Consider the following 21,418-nt stretch of genomic DNA (forward strand, 5'->3'; position numbering starts at 1 on the left):
CCAATGGGTCCTAGGCCGTGTGGTGTATATGTGGGTTCCAAGTTTTGCTTCTAAATGATCAATTCCAACCATCACAATTGCTAAACAATAAGCAAACAATGCAAATATATTAGAGCACTCAAACAGTAATCACTGAACTGACATAGGATAGTAAAATAAATACTGGGAACAGCACACAATGAATTTGAACAAAGTAAAAACTATACGTGAAAATAGACATCCAGACGAAACTATGAAAAAAAATTGCATGCAAAACGGATAAGAATTGAACTCAAACGAAGACACACAAGTTGACACAACATTCACGCAGCACTGGTAATCGTTTACAGCACTCCTGTAAACGATTACCCGAGAGGAATTGCTAATTTGTACAGAAAGTCCAACACAGGTACTCAGTCAGGTGAACACAGGTCACCATTGGCAAAAAAACTGACTTTTAGGCACTTCTGCCCCTGTAAACAATTACCCGAGAGGAATTGGGAATTTGTACAGAAAGTCTAAATGTCCAAAAATATTTTCCAAAATTTTTCATGCACTCAATAATGTAAATAATTCGTTTCAGATAATTCAAATTAATTAAAATAAGAATTTCTGATCGGATTAGGCTCAATTCAGTAAAATGGGAAAATACTGGACAATTAAGCACAATTCCCTGATTAATTCTAGCACAATAAACTAAATGAAGTGAATAAAATAATGATTCATCAAAATAGACCACACTTAGTCTTTTGCACTCCTGGGCAAAATTAAGACGCAAATCAGGGAATAATTCAAAGGACTTCAAAGGAGTGACACAAATGCAACATACAGAAAAATAAAGACTCACGAGAAAAATAAACAGGATTTACAAAGTTCTCAAGAAGTCTGGACAGAGAAAAGAAGTAGACAATATCCAACACATAGTCAAGAAAAGCACATACTTACAGAAATCATCCAAGCATTTCACAGTATGGCAAAATAATTAATCAGCTCAAGAGGTGATTTAAAAGTAACATAACTTCACATATGCACTAATAGTGTTTCTCTCAAGTGTTTAAGGTAAATAATTTCAACTCAATGTACTCAAGAAAACAAACACAAGTAGACTTGGCAAGCTTCTAATATCAATACTTAAAACATATGCATGTTCATATCAAAAGGTCTTTACTGGGTTGTAATGGGGCCAAGGACAGGGGAGGATAAATTTGGATAAGTAGCTATAGCTCAGAAGAAATAGAGGTGCACTAGGGAAAAAAAATGTAAACACAGTGAAATCTCACCCAAAAACCTCTAATTCAATGCTCTTCTCGACTCCATTATTCACAGAATTATTTTTCAATTTTTTTTTCTCTTTTTCTCATCAATTTTTTTTTTATCCTGTCTCTTTTTTTTTTCTCACACAACAGGATATAAATTATCATTTCAAAACATGATGAGGAACCAACTAGCCAATTCATCAGAATTCCCAAGGAGACCACACTTATTCACAAAATACTTCTATAGCTCTAGACTTTCCTAAGGTTAAGGTAATAATTTGTTTTTCACTTAGGATCAGTGTATGAGCTTCAACACAAAGAAATATATACAGTATAGGCTCAAAGGGCTTATCAAAGGATAATAACAAGGTAGGCTTATTTGGCTAAAGAGGCTCAAGAACAAAAATGCCTTTATCACGTCTGAACATGCATATCAATCAAGTATATCAAAAAGAATCAAGCCAAGGCATATGTGCAAGCATTCAAGATACATATCACACACAAGAAAGAAAATTAAGTGGCTCAAATCTCACACAGGGTATTCGTCACAATGAAATCAACCTCTCAAACGTATAATCATCTTTCCAGACAGAGAAAAGCAAGGATTACAAACTATAAGTAATAAGTAAGTGAAGGAAAAATCTACAATTAAGACATCATCCAGAAATCAAGAGAAAAATGTAAAATTTATTGCACACAAAACTCGATAAAAATAACTTAAAATAGAAAAAAATAACACTCAAAAACAAAAAAATTAACACACAAAATACATACTAACAAAAACTAACAGAAAAATCAGAATTTCCCCCCAGTAGACCACACTTAAATCACACAATGTCCTCAGTGTGTTACAATCATCAGATTATCAAATTCAAAGCAGTCAAATAATATAGACAAGTGCAATAAAAGGTAAGGAAAAAATGGGAAGAAATTTAGTAACATCCATCAGTAGATGTTATCAATGACATCCATCAGCAGATGTCTAAATCACCTAGTACCCATCAGTAGATGCTATTTTTTTTTTTTTTGAAAAAGGAGATGACCGGCACTGTGACAATAGTTTCGGTGGAAACGACCGGAACTGTTGCTACAGTGGCAGAAATTTTGGCTATAAAAGGGTACCTCCTCAGCGTCGAGCAACATTTCTGACTTCTCACTCTCTCTGCTCTTTTCTTCTCTCTATACTCCTCTCTCTATTCCTCTCTCTTCTCCTCTGAGCGTTTGGAGCCTGCGCAGAGCCTCTGCCACCGCGCCTTCTAAAGAGTCTGAGATCAGCGAGGAGCTCCTCTGCTAACCCTACTTCTCCAGGTAAGTCCTCGACACCTTCCTTCTTTCCTTCATGTAATTTCTTTCCATACTCCCCTTTAAGCTTTTCCTGCCTGTTCCCTTCCTTTATGCACTTCGTTCTTCTTTATTTTCTGCCTTTTTATTTTCCATTTCCTGCTTTCCTTTATTTGTTTTCTTTGTCCTGCTTCTTTCTTTCCTGCTCTCCCTCTCCCTTTTCCTGCTTCTATCTTCTCCTGTTCAATTTTTTTTTTCTGAAACTGAAAACACTTAAACACATAAAACACAACTGTCTTAAAACTTAAGGGGTATATCGGCTGGAAACCAGACGTTAATCTCCCTTCGTTCGAAGGTATGACAGAGAGAATCGGGTAGAACAACGCCACGTACCCCACTTAAAACTAAATAAAACACAGAAACATAATATACAAGAACAATAAGGACAAGGACAATTGGACGTAGATCCGTTTAGGACCCTTTTGCAAGGACCGTGAAACAGATCTGAGACCAAATACAGAAACAATCAAAGATAGACAGGACAAATAAATCTAAAAGGAAACAAGAACAAATAAAGAAAACACTCAACTAAGAATCTAATATTTTTTTCTTTTATGCATTTTATTTTTCTGTTTATTTTATTTTTTATTTTTTATTGTTTTTTTTTATGTTTTAGAATATGATGAGCGAGATGGAAATCGAGAGATACACCAGTCAGCGGTGGCGTCCAACAGATGATCAGGTCAAGATGATGACCAACATCTTCAACTATGGGGTCACTCATCCAAGCCGAGCGCAAGTCGTCGAGATCACGTCTCGACTAAGGACCTACGGAGATGCCAGCGAATACAACGTGCACTGCTGGTTCAACAATCACGGCAATCGGGTCAGGCGCTGGCAAGCGGAGATAGACCCCACTGGCACTCAGTTTTCACAACTGCCGCTGTACATGTACGGTAAGAGCTCTCATCAGATCTCACTTTTTATTGAATTTTTTTTTTTTTTATTATTATTAACATGAAATTTTTTTTGTTTGAAAGAATATGGCTGGGTGGTAATGAGGGCACCGAGGCTGTTGGACCTCTTCCCCATTCCCATCATAATCGACCCAGAAACAGAGATTCCTCCGCCTCCGCTCGTGACTTTTCGTACCAGAGCTCCCTCAACGGAGCTCTCCCTTAGACCACCACAACCAGCTCGAGAATTCTTCCATTTTTAGTGTTTTATGTTTTTTTTTTTTTTTTTTTTTTTATTATTATTAAGTTTTTGCTGGCCGAGTGTGGCCAGAATAAAGGCTGTAATATGAACACTTATTTTTTTTATGTTTTTATGTTTTTATGTTTTTTTTTTTTTTTATTATATGGCTTGTAATATTAACGATCAGAAATGATCGACCCCCGAACATCTTTTTATTAAGTTTTTATGCATTTTATATTTATTATCAATGTAAGACAGAATGCTTTCGGTGTAAGGTTTTTTCAATAAATGCACTCAAATGAATATCTCTGCTCAAACTACACCTCTCTGCCATTACATGTTAATACTGCACTTGCGTTGTTTTTTTTTTTTTTTTTTTTTTTTAACAAAAACTAAATAAATAAATAAAACAGAACACAAATTAACAAAACAAAAGACCTAATATCGAACACAAAAAATCAAAGCACACAAAACGTAATGTCAAAAACAGCAGACAAAAAAAAAACATATTTACAATACATACATTAACAAAATAACACACCTGAAAGAGAACACACAAATTTTTTTATTTTTTTATTTTATTTTATTTATTTATTATTTTTTTATTTTATTTTTTTTTTTTTTAAAAAAAAAAATCATAAACTAAGAAAATCAGAATTCTCCCCTAATTCGCAAACCAAGAAAATTAAGGGAAGAATGAACAGGAAAACTCCCCTGGTTATGGTGGCAGTTGCCAAACTTGGACAAGCAGGGAGATGTTCTTCGCCTCAGGATCCAGCAAAGAAAATTTGGGGAAGAACTGCTTCATCAATATTTTTCTCTTAGCAATTTGTTTCAGCAGTATCTCTCCTTCCACTAGCATTTGTTTAGTGTGTGACACCGGAATAGCTATCTCTGGCTCGCTCAAAGAAGTAGCAGTATACTCTTCTTCATCAATCATTAATTTCTTAATGTCAGCATCTGCATTTTCTTTTAACTCTGCATCCTTATCATCAAACTCACAATTAATATCACCTGTTATAAACTTAGAGTTTGGCTGTAATGCATAACCAATTTCAGCACAAATGGAGCAAGAACCAGATTCACAGTCACATTCAAAATTTTCAGAAAACTGTGTTAAATCAAAGTTTAGTCCTAACTCCATAAAGTCATTAGATTGCACAGTTTCTCTTTCAAAATCAATATTGACGCGACTTTTACCAATGGGTTCAATGGATGACACTGATTTAAAAATTTTAGATTGGTCAGTCGAATTTGTATCAATATCAGTCATAAACCCTATAGAATCAATGTGCGTCAAATCACATGCATTTGAATGTGTAGGCAAATCAGGTAAAATTGGAATCTCAGGTTCAGAATAAACCTGTTTTTGCTCACTGAGAAATTTCTTACCAAACTCCAAGTTATCAGCCGCATCCTCAGGGCTATCAGTGTCAGAATCCAGAACAAGCTGCTCAGGTTCTTCCTTTGCTACCTCAATTGGACTTTCACCAGCCAGCTTGCAAAGCAACTTCCTCGCTTCTGTTGGGGTTATATCCATCCAACATCCACCAATAGCTGCATCCACAAGTATCCTTTGATTGTCCAGGAGCCCTTCATAAAAATAAGTCAAGAGCAAATGCTCTGGAATTTGGTGGTTTGGACAAGTTGTGCAGAGCCTGTTAAACCTCTCCCAATAATCTGCCAGGCTTTCTTCTTGAAACTGCTCAATGGCAGTGATCTTCATCCTAATACTGGTCACCTTTGCTGCTGGAAAGAACTTGTCGAAGAATTTTTGTTGTGTTTCCTGCCAACTATTAAAAGGATACTGGTATATGAACCAGTCTCTTGCTTCATCTTGAAGGGACATGGGAAACATTTTTATCAACACTGTTTCCTTTGAAACACCAGCAGGCCTCATAGACAAACACACCAAGCTAAACTCCTTGAGGTGCCTGTATGGATCTTCATGTGCCAACCCAAGGAATTTGGGAAGACACTTGACTAAATCATACATCCAGTCTTGAGAATCTGTCATTTTCTCTATTCTAGTTCAAAACCTATCTCAGACCTGGACTTTCACTTCAAGCAAGGATTATAAAAAATATACAGAAGCATAACATGGAGTAAAACAAGTATTTACATCAATTGAAACTTCCAAAAACAATCACTAAACAAAACACAACACATTTATACATGCTACAGGCACACACAAAACAGAACATAAATATTTTTTTTTTTAATTTTTTTTTAAATTAACATACATAATACAAAACACAACACAATAAAAATATAAAAGACAAAACATATATTACAACCACGTAATAAAACAAAAACAGTAAAAATCAAAAACAAGAACCTGGACTGAAGTGACAACGCCGCCAAAATTTGCTGAAGGTGTCGTTGTCGCCTACAAAATATACAAGACAAAACACACAAAACAAACATATTAACAAAACAAAAATTTACACAACAAAAATCTAAAACCAAACCTCCATTGGTCCCCGGCAGCGGCGCCAAAATTTGATACGACTGTCGCGGTCATACAAATTTGATGTGCAAAAATTAATGCAGTATAACTAGGAAGTGACTCCTAGGTCGTCTCTCGAAGACCAAATTGGGTTCGGTTCAATCTCAGATCTAACATGAAGTGGGGGGGGTTTTGTAGATGTTTTGTGCGGTAAAATAAATTAAAATTAAAAACAACAGTGCAGAAAACGTAAATGACAGGAATGAAGAAAATACAGAAAAACGGTAAATTTGGGAAAACGGTAAAAATGGAATTTAACTTTATAAATTGGAAATGAAATTTTGACAGAATTAAAATGCAAAGCTAAAATTCAACAGAAAATGAAAGTAATTGCATCCAAAATATAAAATTAAAAACAGAATTGTAAATGAACTGTAATAGGTAGATGAAAATAGAATTCAACAACATCAATTGAGAAATGCAGAATGAAAATTATGATTAACATTCAACTTGAAACTGGAAATTAAAGAAACACAACCTCCCCAAAGGGGAGGAGAAAACCAAAGCCAGAATGTAAATTGCTTCCTAATTCCTACTCCTAAAATCTAATGCATTTCTCCTTTGCTGCCCATTCCATTTTATAGCCAGAATTCTGAACGTGAATTGCTGGCCTCCCAAACCCGTGAGTTTCCAGTAAAAACCGTGACCTTCTTTTGATTCAATGTGGTCCCCTCCAAAATGCTGCTGCCCAAGCTGCTTGATTGTGCAGGCCGTGATTGTGGCTTCTTCATCCACCTCCATATTTGTTGCCAACTTCTCTGCAGATGGGGAACCCTTTCTCACTTCCATGTTGTCCATCACGTGCACATCCATTCTCTGAACATTCCAGTCATCACCACCTTTTTGCTGCTGGTCTGCTTCCGTGAAGACCACTGCTACTGGCTGGACAATGCATCTACATGTATGTGGCTCTTCATTTCTTGCTGACAATCCTTCATGCTGGACTTTGGTTATCACGCTTCCAGCTCTGGAACGCTACCTACGTGATGCTGCTGTTGGACGAGCCAAGTGTGGCTGCTGCACGTTCTCTATTGTGAAGGCTACAGCTGCTGGACAAAGATCTCTTCTTTACTGGGTGCATGAATGAAGCGCTACTGCACCTTGGCTGGCCGTGAGCTTCTCAAAGCTTCATTGCTGGTCCGTAAATCTCCAAGAGAATTCTCCCGTGACAGTTACAGCCCATAATTCAGCATATCTTACATTTGAATATAATATGAAATGTGACTTTGGTCGTGTGGTTCTGGTCTCTCCTTCAATGGTGGTGGCCCTTCCTTCTTTTATGTTGTCTCCCACTAAGAGAAATAAGCCTCCCATATTGCCGAATTGGTTTACATGTGAAAATGAGTCACCAAGGCCACCCAATAAATTAGCATATGTTTCTCCCAACAAAAGTAAATGGCAGTGGCTTTCCATTGGATAACCATGTGTAGTATTTCTTCCTTCAAAATCATGGACCCATATTTATTTGGACAGCCGTGTGCTTCTTAACAAGTGTGGCCCCTCCATTATGTTTCATCAATTGGCAAAGAATGAATAGGCTTTTAGCATGAATTGGCCGTGTGATTTTTGGTTGCAGTAATGGCACTACAAAATCAACACCTCATTACAAAATATAATCTAAGGTAAAACTTTGCAAAATAGAATTTCCAATGGGTCCTAGGCCGTGTGGTGTATATGTGGGTTCCAAGTTTTGCTTCTAAATGATCAATTCCAACCATCACAATTGCTAAACAATAAGCAAACAATGCAAATATATTAGAGCACTCAAACAGTAATCACTGAACTGACATAGGATAGTAAAATAAATACTGGGAACAGCACACAATGAATTTGAACAAAGTAAAAACTATACGTGAAAATAGACATCCAGACGAAACTATGAAAAAAAATTGCATGCAAAACGGATAAGAATTGAACTCAAACGAAGACACACAAGTTGACACAACATTCACGCAGCACTGGTAATCGTTTACAACACTCCTGTAAACGATTACCCGAGAGGAATTGCTAATTTGTACAGAAAGTCCAACACAGGTACTCAGTCAGGTGAACACAGGTCACCATTGGCAAAAAAACTGACTTTTAGGCACTTCTGCCCCTGTAAACAATTACCCGAGAGGAATTGGGAATTTGTACAGAAAGTCTAAATGTCCAAAAATATTTTCCAAAATTTTTCATGCACTCAATAATGTAAATAATTCGTTTCAGATAATTCAAATTAATTAAAATAAGAATTTCTGATCGGATTAGGCTCAATTCAGTAAAATGGGAAAATACTGGACAATTAAGCACAATTCCCTGATTAATTCTAGCACAATAAACTAAATGAAGTGAATAAAATAATGATTCATCACTTAGTGTGTTGTATGAGGCCGATACGATATCGTCAACCCAAGACTACATCACCTCAGCACAAATATCTCAATCATAATAACAATATGCACCTTGGCCCTGTCAACATCCCAAAACAATATTAATGTGGTTAATCAAGGATTAGATAAACAAGCTAGGTTAAGAAAACTCCTAAACCACCTAGGAAAGGCCCTAACCTACATAATCTAGGCTTATCCAGGTAAAAGCTCACATAGGTAAGCATAAAGTATTTAAGATAGTATTTATTGCTTTCTTAGCACATACTTAACTTAGAATGTCTTTGCAGACATCCTAGACATTCAAACATTCGACAACATAATCTAGGCTCATCGCGGTAAAATCTCACATAGGTAAGCATAAAGTATTTAATATAGTATTTATTGCTTTCTTAGCACATACTTAACTTAAAGTGTCTTTGCAGACATCCTGGACGTTCAAACACTGGACAGTATGAAGAGAGAAAACATTTTAGCCTTTGTAGTAAGATGACTGGATACATCTCAAATTGAGAAGAACAAGAAGATAGTTGAGTAGTGTTTCCTGAAAACGTGTCTTATGAGTAAATTCCACCCGTAAGAACAGAAGGTTTCTGCAAATCGATTAACCACCTCTATTAAGCCATTCTTTGAGGGTGGTATGTGGTGCTCATGTGCAAAACCATTCCCTAAACTCAGAATAACTCACTCCAGAATTCACTCAAAAACGAAGGTCCCTATCACTTATAATCAACTTTGGGAAATCATGAAGCGAGGCAACATTCTGGATAGAATAATATGCCACCATTAGTTAGGCAATTAACAACTACCAAAAATTACATTATAACACTGTGACGGTGGCATCACTTTGGCATTCCAGTAATGAAATCAAGGGAGATATCACCCCAAACAATCTCCAGAATAAGAATGGGATGGGGCAAACCTGCTGGACTCATTGCTTGATACTAAGCTTGACGCACATCACATTTCATATGTACACCATGATTCACGCCTTTATTCCCTTCCAAAATAAAGAGGAAGCCAACCTCGTTGGTATATCCAAGTGTCCGATTGAAATCCAAAGTTTTTATATGCCTTTTCTGTCGTTTTCCTCTACAAACCCTGCAGCATCCTAAGAGACGCCGCAACACCATCACAACTGTAATTGATATCACTTAAGCAGCATTTGTCTGTAATTTTCCTCGAAATCAACAATCGCGACACGACGGCAAGAACAATTTGAAACATGTCTCCTAATCATTCCCAAACCATTTTGGACAACAAATTCTTACAAGATCAGTATAAGCACATCTGGCTAAGTTTAACAAAAAGCAGACACAAGAACCATACCATGCAACAGAAAACAACGATTTAGGTTTTGTTTTATTGAATCAGTCAAACATCACTGGTAGAATCAAAATACGAATGGTTCGAAACAAGGTGGGTCATGCATGCAGAGACAACAACATAAAGGGTTGAATAATTGAAAGTGGACTCGAAGCGTTAAAATCAGAGTGTATGATGAAAGAGGAAAAGGTTCTCACCTGCACTGCAGCGCGTAGGAGGATCCTTCTGCAAATCCTTGAGCTCGTTGACGATGGGTTTCGATGCCATAACCGAAACTTGGAGATGGAGAGAACCAAAAGAAAAGATAGGGTTGAAAATCAACGAGGATTGATTGACTGTGCATGGAGAAGAAAATGAACTGACGGGATATATAGAAGAAGAGTTGGGTTCTAGAAGGTTTCATGTGTGCTCCTTCAAATTCGTTTAGAAATATACTAAAATCATTAAAAACACATTTAATGTATTGCAATAAAAAAAGTTTTTTTTCTTTAACAAGTGTCCTTAAAAATAGTCTAAATGTTACTTTCCAATTGTGATGGTTTATCTGATCTAAGGAAATATTAAATTTAGAGAAAACTTATATTGAATTTTTTAGATGTTATTTTCTCGGTTATTTAATTTGAATTAAATCTCAATTTTAGTAATATATAAAAATAGTTTACATTTATATTACAGAGTAAAACCTTGATTATAGCTAAGCAACATCAGTAAAACTTTACTATTCCTTTAATAGATTTGTATATGATTTGTTTACTTAGTATTATTTATAAAGTATCAACTCATTTTCAATATAAATGTTTTTCGTTTTTTATTGTGCGTCTCATTATGCTATATTACTTTTATTTAATATTTTAAATTTATATTCTCTCATTTCACATTAATATATTTTAATAAAAAATTAATGAAATCTAAATTTTAAATTAAGGACCTGAATAATATTCTTGCATTGGTGATGTACTTAAAATAACCTATTTCATACTCCTTAAGTTTCATAGCTATTTTTAATGTATTCTCATTTAATTAGACTATATATGTATATACATGTTCACAACAAACAATGGAGAATTTTATAATGAGAAGAAAAATATTATTTGACACATCTAAATTTTTTACATTTATTTGACACTATTCTTACTTATTTTTTTCTCTCTTCTTTATTGAAAAAATATAAAACTTTATACTTTTATGACCATTTTATCCTTGTATCCTGTGTCAAATGAAAGGAAAAATGTGTCATAGTATCATTTGTTCAATGAGAAACTTCAAATATGGTGATGCCTCTAATGACTTGTGAGTAAACTTGACTATTTTCTGAAACTCTCAAATCTCTATCAATAAATTACTTGTCCTCCCATGATGAAGGCTGATAAAATGTTGCTTAGCTAAACTTGTTTGTAGCTTTCTTCAATTTGCTGCAGGCCTGTACCAAAATTTTACACTCATTAACAATTAAGAAACTACTTATGTACTACTTTCTTTGCTTCTAATTCTTTGCAGTATCCAAAATCTCCGTAAAAGAATTAAGCCTGCATAACATAATGCATCTACATTCATATAAAACACGAAACATCAAACATTGTTTCCATTTTTGTGCTTAATTATTCAGTATATGTTGCATTACAGCAAACCAATGGATCATTCACTAGTTTACAAAGAAATGTTCACGGGAATCATTAGCAACATGTATAGATATATAAATGTGTTTCATTTCATAGCATTTCTTGCAAACTTTTGAAGGGAGAAATTAGCACATCAAAATAAGATGAGGTAGGAAATTAGCACATCAAAAACTATGCATCCAATTTCAAAGATAAAGACAGACATATAGTTAATTAATGTTACCTTCCAGAAAAGAGTTTAACATCACATGGAGGCCTTTTTCCAAAGTCCACATCCATCATCTTGATTTCATGACAAGAGGCTAGAAATGGGACATTGTTCATCTCTAAATTTCCAACCTTAAAACCAATGTTCCCTCCAGCATACACATCGAACACCGTTTCATTGGATTTGATGTCTGCTTTCAAGTCATCTGCAGCATATGTGTTAACATCATCATTGTTCACTGTCATAATCATGTCCAAATTGGTGTCATTCAAGGGCATTTGAGAGAAGGCATCAACGTTGTTCTTCCCCAACAAGATATCCTCACTTGTGGCAACAATAGAAAGTGGTCCATACAAAAGCTTAAGGTTATCATTCTCGTTAGAGAACAATAGCCTTAACCCTATAACTGCATTCATCTTTTGTGACCCTTCATCAACTTGAAACTGCGTAATGTTGAAGGCTCTTACGTAAACTTTTGGCATTCCTGACTTGAGGAGTGCCAAGTAGGTGATGCATGCAAAGAGAATGACTATGATGAAGAAGAAAAGAAGAAAGCATGACCATGCACAACATGCAAACCAATATGGGTGGTAACGTCCGTTGTCAAGGTGGTCAAAGGAAGAATCGATGTCATTGAGGGTGGAGCTCGTGCGGCGGTCAGGCACGCCCAAGACCATGTGTCCGCTCGATTTCCGGCTGCTCGGACCCATCTCCAACGCCGGATTGCTCGGTGGCACCTCCATGATCACCGCCACCCTCAAGGTAGGCACACCTGTGTCCAATGAACGTTACTTGGTTTCACATGATTGATGGGTTATTTGTATAATGGTTTTTTTCTCTAGTTTTTGTCACCACAGAGCCACAAAGCTATTTGTGGCAAATCATGGTTGGAAGGTAAACAAAGAGAGGCTCTTAGAGAATTATACAGTTAAATATACTTAGTTATTATAATTGAAATGTAATGCAAACTTTTAACTGATTAGGGAATAATAGAGAGATTATTTGGACAAATACAATTAAGTAACCGAGAGTATGTTACACAGAAAAATGTTTTGTCAACAACCTCTCTAAATAGAAAATCAATGTTCATTTTCGTTAACATTAAAATAATCATACAAAAAAGCATTCCTTAAGCATATATTATACAGTAATAGCTTTTGTTGCGTCAAAAGGCTTTCTATTATTTTTTTATCCTTACTCTGCCTGCAATATTTTAATTATTAAGAATACAAAAAAGATTATTTCATAGATGAGTCATTTCAAATACAAATTAAGCTCTGCATCGATTGTATAAAAGCATAACGTCAATGTTTTCTCAAAGTTGAGAGAGAAAAAATAAAACTGTGTGACCGTGGAAGTACATAAAAAACAGAGGAAAGGTGAAGAAGGCTAAAAAGAAGTGGCAATGATGGTATAGTTTGAGGCCTAATTGCAGTGACATTGTTGTATTTCTATAATGAGAGTGAAATTTAGTAAATAAATGGTGAAGTAATGTCACATTAATGTTATTATTTTAATTATTTTCTGTAAAAAGTATTTTGATTCTTTAATTGATTTTTTTAGTATAGAATATATTTCTATTTCTATAACAAGAGAGATTTGGTAAATAACTCTGCAATTTGCAGGCCGTGTACACATTGATGTAGTAGCACAGTATTGTGACACGGCAACCTTTTTTCACAACGTTGGCATGCCAGCGAAACATTCGATATTCAATTTTTCATAGGAAAATGTGCTTGAATGAAGATCATTAATTGAATGATGATGTTAATTAATACATAAGAATTCAGGGAAAACAACCTACCTACACGAGAAAATAACTCAAGAACGAGAAAAACATCTGTGAGAAATATTGAAGAAATGGACAGAGAGGTTTGAACACAGTTTGAGAAACCTTGACCAAGCATTAACTCTTATACTGTGATTTCCTGATAAAGCAAAAGGAAAGTTAATCTATGGAGTCTGAACATTTGAGTCCTTAGATTTATTTTCTTCAGAAGATGGTCGGTTCTCTGAGTCAGATTGCCGAATCTCTTCGATCATTCTTACTACTTCATCCATGGTAGGCCTCATATCTGGCACCTTGGCCACACAGGCCATGGCTATTTGCAACATCTGCACCATTTCTTCTTCAATGTTTTGGTACCTCATAAGCTCAACATCAAAAACTTCTGCAGTCCATTCTTCCCTAACAACAGACTGAACCCACCTAGGGAGATCAACCATGTCATCACGTCCAGGAGATTGCAGAGGAGCCTTCCCAGTAAGCATCTCAAGAAGGAGGACACCGAAGCTGTACACATCTGATTTATGAGAGTGTTTTCGGGTTTCAATCACCTCTGGAGCACGATAACCAGCAGCTCTAGAAGGAGTAGCAGGAATGTTCATAAGAGGGGCAAGACCAAAATCAGAAATGCAGCCATCATTATCTTGGTTGAGAAGAACATTTGAGGACTTGATGTTTCCATGTGAGAATTTGGGACCACCAACAGAATGAATGTGAGCCAGTCCTTTGGCACTTCCAAGGGATATTCTTATCCGGGACTCCCAGTCTAAGGGAGTTCTTCCACCCGTTCTTCCACCTGCAATGAAATTCAGATCAAGTTTAAGGCGAAGTAAAGTATTTTAGCTAGTTTTGGCAGATACAATAACATTAAGAAGCCTACAAAAGGGGTAGCAAAAAACATATTTTCTACCAAAAATGAAAGAAAAAAGAGTTAACTTTAGAAGATCTGACAGAAACTAAGGAAAAGAAATGCATACCATGCAAGAGTGTGTGTAGGTTGCCACCTAGGATATAGTCATAAACCAGAAGCTTTTCATCTTTTGAATAGTAATAAGCGCGAAGGGGGACAACATTTGTGTGTTGTCCAACTCTTCCCATAATTTCCATCTGCTGTTCAAAGTCCTTCTTCCCTACCACAACTTCTTTCAATCTTTTCACCACAACAGTCATTGACTCCTCCAGTATGGCCTTATAGGCAGTGCCATAACTACCCTTTCCCAGGACTTCAGCTGAAGCTCTCAGCAAATCCTCAAGATCAAAATTATAAGAACTGCCCTCAAAGAAAACCAACTTGTTCTTCTCAGGTTCTTGAACCCCACTCCCAAACTCTTCTTTTGGCTTCTCACCCCTGCCACCACCAGAGCCCTTTCCTTTGATCACATTGGAGCCTCTGCCGCCTTCTTTCTTCACACAGCAAATAACAATGACAAGAACAATAAAGAATAACACCACAGCTCCTCCAACACCAATTGCAATGATAGCTATTTTACTCAATTTGTATTTTGAGTTTTGTCTCCCTGGAGTTGATGATGGAGGTGGAGACAAGGCAGGAGAAGGTCTAGGAGGAACCCCCGAGCACGGCTTTAGGGGAGGTCCGCATAAAAGTGAGTTTCCTTCAAAGGAAGAATTTGGAAAACTCTGAAGAGCTTTAGGAATAGAACCATTCAAATGGTTGTAGCTTAAATTCAAAAGCCTAAGCTGAGTGACATTGAGATTAGGTATCACTCCAGATAGGGAGTTGTTTTGGAGATTCAAACTAGTTAGTTCTGAAAAATTTTGAAATGTCTTTGGAATGCCACCGGTGAAGGAATTATATGACAAATCAAGCACAACAAGTTGGGGAGACAATGATGCAGGTATATCACCAGAAAGGTTGTTATGCTGGAGATAGAGATACTGAAGAGAAGGAAGAGAAGCAAGGTCAGCAGGGAGATTTCCACTGAGTAGGTTGGACCGAAGGCTAATAATTTTCACAGCATCAAGCTTGCCAAGTGTATTTGATGGAATGGTGCCAACTAGTCCAACGCCGGGAAGCCGAACCTTAACAACACGAGTTCTATCTTCATTGCAAGTAATGCCTACCCATGATTCACAGACTGAGGCGGTTGGATTCCATGTAAGGTTTCGCCGGTGGGGGACAGCATTGACCAAATCAAGAAGGGCTTGCTTATCTGAACTTAGATCAGCAATAACTAAAGGGAAAAGAATCACTATGACAAAAAGAAAAGAAGTGCCTGAAGTTGAAGGAAACTTCATGGCGAGTTGTTTTCTGGAAGGAAAAATATATTGGCAATTGAATATGGAGTAAACTTTGCCAGTCATCATATGTTCCTGTGTTGGTACCATAACCATAAATCAGAAGTTAGGATCCAGTAGCATGATGAAATAAACAATGTATAACAAACCTAGGTGTTAGAAATTACCACATTGCAGAAAACAAAAGTCGAAACATAACCATTCATGATTAATAGAAAGGAAGCATGTTGATTTAAGATCACCAAACAGATAAAAAAATTTCAAGCCAAGGGTAAATTTTGCCTACTTGTAAGATCTTCACCATCAAGAGAGAGACACAGGGGAATGCATTTTCCATGAATAAAAGAACATTAAAATGACACTTATATATCATCAAGAGATATACTACACCAGCAGATCATTAGATACAAATCAAAAGAAATTTTATTTCATAGAGATTTTCACATTGAACCTTTAAGTGTCTTCTCTAGACAACTAAATCCCCTAAAATTTCATAAGCATACTGAAAAGGCTTAAGCAGAGTTCACTTTAGCTTCATTTGTAGAAAGTTATAGTAGAAGAACAAGAGTAACTTAATCTTGATAACCTGGAGCTTATCTTTTACAATATGCAAGGAGAATAGCAACGGAAAGAAAATAGGGGGGAACTGTGACATTGAACAAAATCACTTGCATCAATCATGAGTTCAAAACATATCACATTACAACTATACCAAAAAAAGTAATCAAGACGGTCAAAATAGTCTCTTTAAGCATGTTCATCCCAAATTTTTTAGCAATTACAAAGAATAAACAGGATTGAATACAATATGTCCAGGAAATTTTGGAAAGAGATGAAGTGAACAGTTAGGTTTATCAAACTAACCAATCCCTCCTAATTTTACACGCATAAGATTGTACTCGACAACACAGAGAAAGATCAAATTATAAAGAGAGCGAAACATGTTTGTTGCTAAAAGAGGAATACGATTCATGAAAAGCAAAACAGAAACTCTCAAGATTTTGGCAGAAAAAGAAAAATGAGGGAGAATGAAAGAAAGGACAACATTTATTGTAAAATTAACTTGGGCTGTAAGAAGTTAGGAGTAGGCTTGTTTAGCTCTGTGGTAACTATACGAATTATTTGATAACCACAACAAACATTTGTGCTCTTTATTCTCTGAAACACATAATTTTCTAGCCAACCACAGCCAACGCAATTCCCTCCAGTTTTCCCCATTTTTTTGCTTCCCAGACAGTAAGATGAATGACTTGAATTTTGAAACAAATGAGTGCTCAGAGAACTGATTTTTTTGTTCAAAAGCACACCCTTTTGATGGATTTTGACAGAAATCACAAGATCAGAAACTGTCAAAGTGGTTCAACCACAAAATTCACAATAATGTGAAAAGTAAAAAAAAAAAAAAAAAAAATCCTCAACTACCATCAGATCCTAAAATTCCAAAAACCAGGTTTTCAAAACACTAAAACTATCATCAAGAAGAAATCAAAACCTGCTTGGTAGCACATTCCACTCTCAATGTTGAGAAAAAAAAAAACAACAAAAAGAGCCCAGATTTACATGTTAAATTAGGAGGTTCATTGTACCACTGGATATCTATATATATACATACATACATACATATATATATATATATATATAGAGAGAGAGAGAGAGAGAGAGAGAGAGAGAACGGGCTTTTAAGTGAACAATCACCTGAAAGGAGGCATGGGAGAGTTCAGAAGCATGTGCAAGTCTCAGAATTCAGCAATTGAGAGAAATGAAACAGCAAATGAAGTAGCAGTGGCTGAGGCAGAAATTGGAGTTGGTGGGGGTGCTTGAGCTTGGGTAATGAAGTGGTTGTTGGCAGCAACTTGTTAGAATAGGAGCATTGATATCAAAATCTGTAGGTGGGTTTGATTGTGAGGAGCATGTAGCACACCGAGAGGCCATAAAGGCAGGGAATTTGGATGAAATTGAGGAGCATTTTTTGCTAAAAGCTCATGGTAGCAGCAGAAAGAACAGCAAGGTACAGAATGCAGAAGCTTCATAAAAAGGGTTGGAGAAAGTGACTCAATTTTTTGTTTTTGCTGATAAAATAAAGAAAGAAGAAACAAAATAAAGATTAAAGAATAAAATTGACAGCACAGCAAGGCAATGCAGAATGGACGCTATCCTTCTCTTTCTTGACCTAACCCAGACCCCAAGAGAGAAAGAGAGAGAGAAAGTTTGAGACTTTGTTCAATTCTTCATTTATTTATGAGCAATATTTAATATTGGAACTGAAAGTTTGAGCGTTGAGTGAGAAGAGAGAGAAAAGACAGTGCACACGTACTATGATTATCTGTGATGACGACCTCTTCAACGGCAAAGATGGAAATGTATTTTATGTCTTACATCACTTCACTTCAATGATTTTGCCAAAACTTAAAAACAATTACACAAACTGCAACATCAAAATTCACAAAAACAGTTTTATATTGTTTTTTTTTGTAATACTTTTCTCTCCTTTCTAAGATTTTCCAAGCATTTTTTTAAGCTATCTAGAAATTATAAACAAAATTTTCAATATATATATATATATATATATATATATATATATATATATATATATATATATATATATATATTTGAAAGGTAGTTTGGTTGAAACATGTGGAGTAATAAATCTGAATATCTCTTTCAAAAGAATTTATACATAAGTTTGTCACATGGATTTTGATCCGTCTAAAACTCTCTTTTCTTCACACTTACGTTACAAATCTTAATAATAAATATTTTAGTAATTTTTTATATTATTTAATTACAAATATACTCTTTATTTTATATATATTATTTAATATCACATAAAAAATATGAACAACTTATGGTTATATCATATCATTTTTTTATCAATAATAAAAAATATATAAAATAATAAGGCATTTTGAGTGTTCCAACCTATATTCAGACCTTATCATATTGATGGGAAATATTGATCGAAAATATGTATTGAAAAATGTATCAAATGACATAATTTTTAATTATTTTTCTCTTTTTTAATAATAATAGTTGCTTAAGTTTTGTTTTTCAAATAAGAACCATTTAATTTTCTATTTTTAATATAACATAAAAGAGTTATTTACTATTATTATCTGTATCTATTTTTTTCTCTCTTCATATTTATTAAATTGAGAATATAACTGAAAAAGAAATTTTATCTTGATATTTTAAAAATAGCAACTAAAAGAAAATGTTCTGACAATTCAAAAGACAGATGGAATATAAATTATACTTTATTCTAAAATAACGTTCATTTGAAACTTTTTTATACAAATTACAAATAATATAAATATAACACTTATTAAAAAATATTATTAAAAATATAAGCATTCTATTGATAAATACAATATTGTTATCGATTACGCGTAAGAATAGAAAATAGTATTTCATTGAAAACTGAAAGTATCAGTTAGTTTTAAAAGTTTAGAATGAAGTTATTTCAAAATTTAGAGAATAAAACATATAGTACTATAGTTGTCACCCCTTTATCAGATATATCTTTATGCGTGTAATTTTATTATTATATTTTATTTTGTATTTCATTTTTTTCTTAATTTTTTTTTTTTGGCTTTTACTTTTATTTCTATACTTGTGATGTTACACTGAAAAGGCAAGATTGAAAAAGTCTTCAAAAATGATTTCCAGTTACTTAAAGACCACCTTTAATTAGTGTGTAAATTTGGTCGGCACTTGCGTTAACTTCACGGATGAACTATATTTGTATCAATATAAATAATAATTTATTCTAATTTTATAAATAATTTACTTTAAACTAGCTAACTTAACTTTCATTACCTACGGAAAAATAAAAATCCAGAACTTCCATTTTCGTGGGTAAAAAAATTCAGTTTGGAAAAGAGAAAAGTTTTTAAATTTGCTTTCACTTTCATGTTCTTCTTTCTTCCTTTTCATCTTTATTACTGTCAATTAATGACTTTGGATGCTAACTAAAGTTTGTGAATGTCTTTATTACAATCCTAGAAAATAATTTTTCACCAAAATCACATGCATCAAGTGACCAACACATTTATTTGGAGTTTTGCCTTTACAACATATTTCATTTTGGCTGTCTATATGTTTCTTTCTCACTATTTATTTATTGGTTACGAAATTATTACACCATTGTTATCTCTTTGTAACAGAACTTGGACACATCTTAATAATTAGTAGTAAGAATTTATTTTAATATTAACCTTTCTTTTTTCATGTATTTATTATGTAAAAATAATAATTAACATTTGAAGATGATTTATTTTAATTATATCATTTTTGTTTCGGGTGTAGCATCGAGGTAAATTGTTCAAAGTCTAGTGAATCGTTTGAGATTTGAAAGTTGTTCGAAAATCTTAATTTTAATGTTACAGTTGGTCCAAACAACTTTGAGAGTGTCTATAGAAGACATTTTAATGACAAAGTCAATTTAAAGTTGATAATTCAGGTATTAATAATATAACATGTTAAATATTTTAAACATGTATTTATAAATTTTGAAATGAGACTTTGATCAATATTTATAGTCCAATTTTGGGTAATCAAACTTTACTTCTAAGTTGGTTAACATTAAAATTAATTGTCTCGACTCATAATCAAATAATTTATTTCCAGATCAACCGATCCTACTAGTGACTTTTTTGAAGTGTTTGAATAATGTTTGATCGTTTGATTTATAGCTGCTCAAATAATTTTACGATACAATTTTATTTCATTTGTAATTCTCCTTCTCGCCTAATCTAATATTGAACCTAACATAAAATGTCACACTAAAAAAATCGAAAGATTCTTCAGAATTATACAGCAAAAGATCTATACGGTCGACCTATTTTTATAAAACAATAACAGCTCTTTTAAATTAGTACAAACATTCTTGATAGTTCCATTTGAGTTTTCATTTATTTTCGGCATCAATAAAAAAGTTAATCAATCTTATTTGAATTTAGTTCAATTTGATTAAGTATTATATATTATCCGACAAAATTTGAGAAAATGAGAAAAATAGGAAATAAAAAAACGAGTGAAGATAATCTGTAGGTCTATTTTATTGCAAGGTTGTTTTACTCAAATCAAGAAAAAAATATTTAATTATGATATTTTTAATATAATTTTGAATAAACAACTTATTATATTTTTTCAGATTTCTCTGTTCAAACAATTTTCAATGTATAAGAAAAATTGAAATAAAGATATGATCGAAAAGTAATATTATAATGAAATTTAAAAAATGACCGATAAAAAAACAATTACATATAAATAAACCAGGTATTTTGTCTGTAAGACCCATGAAAAATATTTACCTTAATAGTAACAATTTTATTACTAGTAGTAATAAATTTCTTTTTGAATAAAAAATATAATTAATAAGTTTATGTAAAAATAAAATGTGAAAAGTTAAATAAGAAATTTTGGTAGCTTAAATGGTAGAAAATTGTGGTGATTTCAAGAATATGGGTTCAAACTCTTTTCTACCTTTTTGTTTAAAAAAAAATAAAAATAGTGATAGTGGATAAGCACTCCACGTTTGAAGTCATTATTGAGGGATCAGATATGTCAAGTGGTGATTAAAATATTAATATAATAAAATAATATTAAAATAATAAATAATATTAAAAAATTG

The 21,418-nt window shown here is 34.0% G+C and overlaps 2 protein-coding genes and 1 long non-coding RNA gene across 3 annotated transcripts; all 3 read right to left on the reverse strand.

The window, feature by feature from the left end:
* Nucleotides 1–6,633: 6,633 nt before the first annotated feature.
* On the reverse strand, nucleotides 6,634–10,276 carry LOC128197444 (uncharacterized). Its single transcript, XR_008250047.1, has 2 exons — nucleotides 10,115–10,276; nucleotides 6,634–7,806 (listed from the first exon to the last, which is right to left on the reverse strand). It is a non-coding gene; the product is annotated as an uncharacterized LOC128197444 (long non-coding RNA).
* Nucleotides 10,277–11,243: 967 nt separating this feature from the next.
* LOC108341524 (uncharacterized) lies at nucleotides 11,244–12,472 on the reverse strand. Its single transcript, XM_052879739.1, has 2 exons — nucleotides 11,760–12,472; nucleotides 11,244–11,337 (listed from the first exon to the last, which is right to left on the reverse strand). The coding sequence occupies exons 1-2, from the start codon at nucleotides 12,452–12,454 to the stop codon at nucleotides 11,322–11,324; spliced, it is 711 nt and encodes a 236-aa protein (XP_052735699.1). The 5' UTR covers nucleotides 12,455–12,472; the 3' UTR covers nucleotides 11,244–11,321.
* Nucleotides 12,473–13,477: 1,005 nt separating this feature from the next.
* On the reverse strand, nucleotides 13,478–18,003 carry LOC108343423 (probable inactive receptor kinase At5g58300). Its single transcript, XM_017581697.2, has 3 exons — nucleotides 17,482–18,003; nucleotides 14,508–15,861; nucleotides 13,478–14,326 (listed from the first exon to the last, which is right to left on the reverse strand). Exons 2-3 carry the CDS (start codon nucleotides 15,853–15,855, stop codon nucleotides 13,698–13,700), a joined length of 1,977 nt encoding a protein of 658 aa, XP_017437186.2. The 5' UTR covers nucleotides 15,856–15,861; nucleotides 17,482–18,003; the 3' UTR covers nucleotides 13,478–13,697.
* Nucleotides 18,004–21,418: the final 3,415 nt, after the last annotated feature.

The sequence above is a fragment of the Vigna angularis genome, chromosome 6, assembly GCF_016808095.1.
Source record: "Vigna angularis cultivar LongXiaoDou No.4 chromosome 6, ASM1680809v1, whole genome shotgun sequence".
NCBI lineage: Eukaryota > Viridiplantae > Streptophyta > Magnoliopsida > Fabales > Fabaceae > Vigna > Vigna angularis.

Bases quoted from the DNA above. Each gene is read 5' to 3' on its own strand.
- LOC108341524 (XM_052879739.1), bottom strand. From the start codon at position 12,454: ATGGGTCCGAGCAGCCGGAAATCGAGCGGACACATGGTCTTGGGCGTG.
- LOC108343423 (XM_017581697.2), bottom strand. From the start codon at position 15,855: ATGATGACTGGCAAAGTTTACTCCATATTCAATTGCCAATATATTTTT. The intron at 14,327-14,507 runs GTATGCATTTCT...ATTTCATTGCAG, and splicing joins CCTACACACACTCTTGCATG to GTGGAAGAACGGGTGGAAGA.